Source organism: Micropterus dolomieu, linkage group LG08 (assembly GCF_021292245.1).
Source record: "Micropterus dolomieu isolate WLL.071019.BEF.003 ecotype Adirondacks linkage group LG08, ASM2129224v1, whole genome shotgun sequence".
Classification (NCBI taxonomy): domain Eukaryota; kingdom Metazoa; phylum Chordata; class Actinopteri; order Centrarchiformes; family Centrarchidae; genus Micropterus; species Micropterus dolomieu.
The window spans coordinates 135,783-140,167 of NC_060157.1; the positions used below are offsets into that span (position 1 = coordinate 135,783).

Here is a 4,385-nt window from a genome sequence, read left to right on the forward strand (position 1 = left end):
CACACACACACACACACACACATTTACAATAACACACACACACACACACACACATTTACAATAACACACACACACACACACACACATTTACAATAACACACACACACATTTACAATAACACACACACACACACACACATTTACAATAACACACACACACACACATTTACAATAACACACACACACACACATTTACAATAACACACACACACACACATTTACAATAACACACACACAGTTTAGTTTTTAATTATTATTTGCATGCCTGCCTGATCTTAAATTACACAATATATTCCGTCTGTCTTCAGTAACGTCAGATAAACTCACCGCTGCACTGCCCTTCTTCTCCAGAATCCTCTGGCCGTCCACAGTGTCCTTTATCTCCTGCAGAGACAGAGACAGACAGAGAGTTTGAAGGATGTTGGAGAAGAAAGTAGGAAATGAAGCTTTTTGAAAGCGAGACCTGGACTCTGACCTGTCTGAGTTTTCCGATGGTGTCTCCGTGTTCGTCCTTCTGCTTCTGCACGTCCACCAGCTGCTGCTTCAGTCCCTCCATCTCTGCCTGCTTCTCCTGCAGGGAGACAAGCGAGGACATCGTTACACTGTCCAGGTAGAAACCACAGCAGGTCGTCCAGACAGGAGATACCAGGTTTCCTTCTGTGCCTCCTCTGATATTAACATGAGTACTGACACTGACCAGCAGGAACATAACGACCTGACAGCCCTGACCCGTCTCCATGGACTCCACTGACCCCTTTCTATCAGAACCAGCATCAGTGTCTTCAGCAGTTTGACCTACAGCAGCTCGTCTGCTGGATCGGACCACACGGACCCTCCATGATCCTGTCACCTGTTCACAGCTTCTCCTTCCTTTGACCCCTTCTGATGGGTACTGAGCCCTGCAGACCGGTCTGGAGATGTTCTGACCCAGTCGTCTAACCATCCCAGTTTGGTTCTTGACGCTCAGATCCTCACGTTGCCCATTTTTCCTGCTTCTACAATGTTCACCTGATAGATCCACTGACAGGTGCCATGGTAACCAGGTAATCAGAGTTACTCGGAGGTCAGGGTGTTACGGCTCATCTGTGAACACCTTCAATAAAAATCATTCGCACCTCAACACCATGAGTTCCACATTTCCATTCAAACATTTCTTCTGACCACAGCAACGTCATCCATCACAGAAATACATATACAGAACGCAGCGCCTGGTTGAAGCAGGGATTTCCCCAGAGAACGCACTGCAGCTGAAGATTTCCCCAATGACCGTCTGAAGTTTGGACCCCGACCTTCATCTGAGTCCCTGAAAGTCCTGATTCCAGATACAGTATCTCCCAAAAGTGAGTCCACCCCTCACATTTCTGTAAATATGTGATTCTATCTTTTCATGTGACGACACTGAAGAAATGACCCTTTGCTCCAGTGTAAAGTAGTGAGTGTACAACTTGTGTAACAGTGTGAAAATGTCCACATTGGGCCCAATCAGCCATTTTCCCTCCCCGCTGTCATGTGACTCGTTAGTGTTACAGGGTCTCAGGTGTGAACAGGGAGCAGGTGTGTTAAATGTGGTGTTGTCGCTCTCACACTCCCTCATACTGCTCACTGGAAGTTCAACATGGCACCTCATGGCAAAGAACTCTCTGAGGACCTGAAACAAAGAACGGTTGCTCTACATAAAGACGGCCGAGGCTGTAAGAAGACCGCCAAGACCCTGAAACTGAGCTGCAGCACGGTGGCGAAGACCATACAGCGGTTCACCGGGACAGGTTCCACTCAGAACAGGCCTCCCCATGGTCGACCAGAGAAGCTGAGTGCACGTGCTCAGCGTCACATCCAGAAGTTGTCTTTGGGAGGTTGAAGGGCTACTTTACGCTGTTCTACGAGCTGGGCGCTCGCTACTTTACGCTGTTCTACGAGCTGGGCGCTCGCTACTTTACGCTGTTCTACCAGCTGGGCGCTCGCTACTTTACGCTGTTCTACCAGCTGCGCGCTCGCTACTTTACGCTGTTCTACCAGCTGCGCGCTCGCTACTTTACGCTGTTCTACCAGCTGCGCGCTCGCTACTTTACGCTGTTCTACCAGCTGCGCGCTCGCTACTTTACGCTGTTCTACCAGCTGCGCGCTCGCTACTTTACGCTGTTCTACAAGCTGTACGCTCACTACTTTACACTGGAGCACAGGGTCATTTCTTCAGTGTCGTCATGTGAAAGATAGAATCACGTATTTACACACATGTGAGGGGTGGACTCACTTTTAGAGATACTGTATGTGTGGAAGTGGTCTTACTGAGGAGGACCGGCTGGACCAGATCAGCACTAACTGTAAAACACGATGTTACTGATCCAACAGCTGTAACAGCTGGAAGAATGTCCACCTGCTCAGAAACACTTCCTTTCTGCTGAAAAAAGTTAAGAGAACAAATGTAGACAGTGCTGCCCCCCCAACTGTAATCCACTTGAGGGATTAAACTACATTTAATCTCCTCTAATCTCTGCTGCTAATTCAGGTCTCCATTAAAACACCTGCAGGCTGCCGCACACACACAGCTGTGTTCAGGTTCCTGGTCTGCTTCTTTCAGACCCGTTCCTATGTTCTCAGACCCTGAACGTTCCTGCAGACCCATGAAACATCAATCTCTACGTTAGAGCTCACAGATCAGCGATTTTCTGAAATCAAACGAGGACTCTTTTCTCTACCTGAGCTGTAGCTGCGTCTGCAGACAGGAAACAACACGGGCCGGCGCTCAGCACACCTGGCGAGCCCCGGGCCTACCGCTAATTAGACCGCTCCGTGGTTATGAACTTTTCCTTTAAGCTGCCTGGCTGCTGTCAGCAGCAGATAACAGCAGCTCTCTCAGAGGACCACAACTCAGCCAGCTATCTGATTGGCTGAAAGAACTCGTTACAGCCACACGGACATATCCCATGATGCACAGCGAGCTGAGCTTTATGGGTTCGTTATCAAACTCCACTGATAACGAAGTCTTTCTCCAGGACAGAGTGAACTGTTCTCTGGAGCTTTGGTGGTGCAGAAATCCATCTGGACATTGTTTCTGAAAGGACCAGCTTCACTACAGTCACCCAGAGGCCTTTGGACCCAGCTGTTCACACGGCCCCTGATTAAATGCACAGTGAGGGGCCCGCTCATCAGAACAATAACAAGCACCGTGAAGTAGTGTGGGATCATGGGAGTGCTCCCGTTAGGATTCCTTCAGTGTTGGTGGTTCAGGAGCCGGCTCCTCCGCTCCAGAACAAACCCGCAGAACCTCTGAACGAAGCAGCTTCACGTTAGAAGGCAGTGTTTCTCTGATGGAGGACGCTGCGAGCTAACGCTAACAGCTGGTCTCCCCCATAACTTCTCTCTTTTCACAGGGAATGTGCCGTTTGGCTTTCAACACTGTACGGATGTAAAAGGTCCGGTCGGAACGATTTATGAAGATGAAATATTTGTAAAAGTTTCCCAGAGTTGTGTTTCAGTCGCTGTGGTCAAACACAGGAAACAACAAACCACTGACACGGCGGTGTGTTACCATGGAGACCGCTACGCTTTAATTAGAAACACACTCAATTAGAGATGCACCAGATCCCCCACACACACAAACTACACACACTACACGTGTGTGTCTAGTGTGTGTCTAGTGTGTGTGTGTGTCTAGTGTGTGTGTGTCTGTGTGTGTGTGTGTGTGTGTGTATGTCTAGTGGGTGTGTGTCTAGTGGGTGTGTGTCTAGTGGGTGTGTGTCTAGTGGGTGTGTGTGTGTGGGTGTGTGTGTGTGGGTGTGTGTCTAGTGGGTGTGTGTCTAGGGTGTGTGTCTAGTGGGTGTGTGTCTAGTGGGTGTGTGTGTGTGTCTAGTGGGTGTGTGTCTAGTGGGTGTGTGTGTGTGTGTGTGTGTGGGTGTGGGTGTGTGTGTCTAGTGGGTGTGTGTGTGTGGGTGTGGGTGTGTGTGTCTAGTGGGTGTGTGTGTCTAGTGGGTGTGTGTGTGTGTCTAGTGGGTGTGTGTGTGTGTCTAGTGTGTGTGTGTGTGTACCTCCAGCTTCAGTGTGTGTTGTTTCTGTAGCTGCTGGATCTCCTCCTGATGTTCCAGAGAGTTCTTCTCGATGTTCTCCTGCAGAGAGATCCAGATAATTTTTATCCCACACTCCTCTGCTTAGTGAACTACATTACCCACAATGCAACACAAACTCTGACAGCTGCTGTGAGGATTCAGGTGTGTTGTGCTAAAGTACTGTGTAGCCTGCACAGATATCAGAACTCCTATGAGACACCGCCGGTCTCATGCTGCTCTGTGACCGGATCAGAACCGGCACACAGCAGCAGGTTCTAGTGCAGGAGAACCGGCTGCTTCTGAAACTCTGCTACACCTGGAACCACACCCAGCAATGATGTCA

At 49.3% G+C, this 4,385-nt stretch overlaps 1 protein-coding gene across 2 annotated transcripts in view; it reads right to left on the bottom strand.

Annotated features, from left to right (window-relative positions):
• Positions 1–4,385, bottom strand: part of gripap1 (GRIP1 associated protein 1) — a 45,994-nt gene that overhangs the window by 11,931 nt on the left and 29,678 nt on the right. For both annotated transcript variants that reach the window (XM_046055264.1, XM_046055263.1), the window contains 2 exons: positions 475–570; positions 327–383 (listed from right to left, as the gene is read on the bottom strand). In XM_046055264.1, coding sequence (XP_045911220.1) covers positions 327–383; positions 475–570 — 153 coding nt within the window. The remainder of the gene's footprint in view (positions 1–326; positions 384–474; positions 571–4,385) is intronic.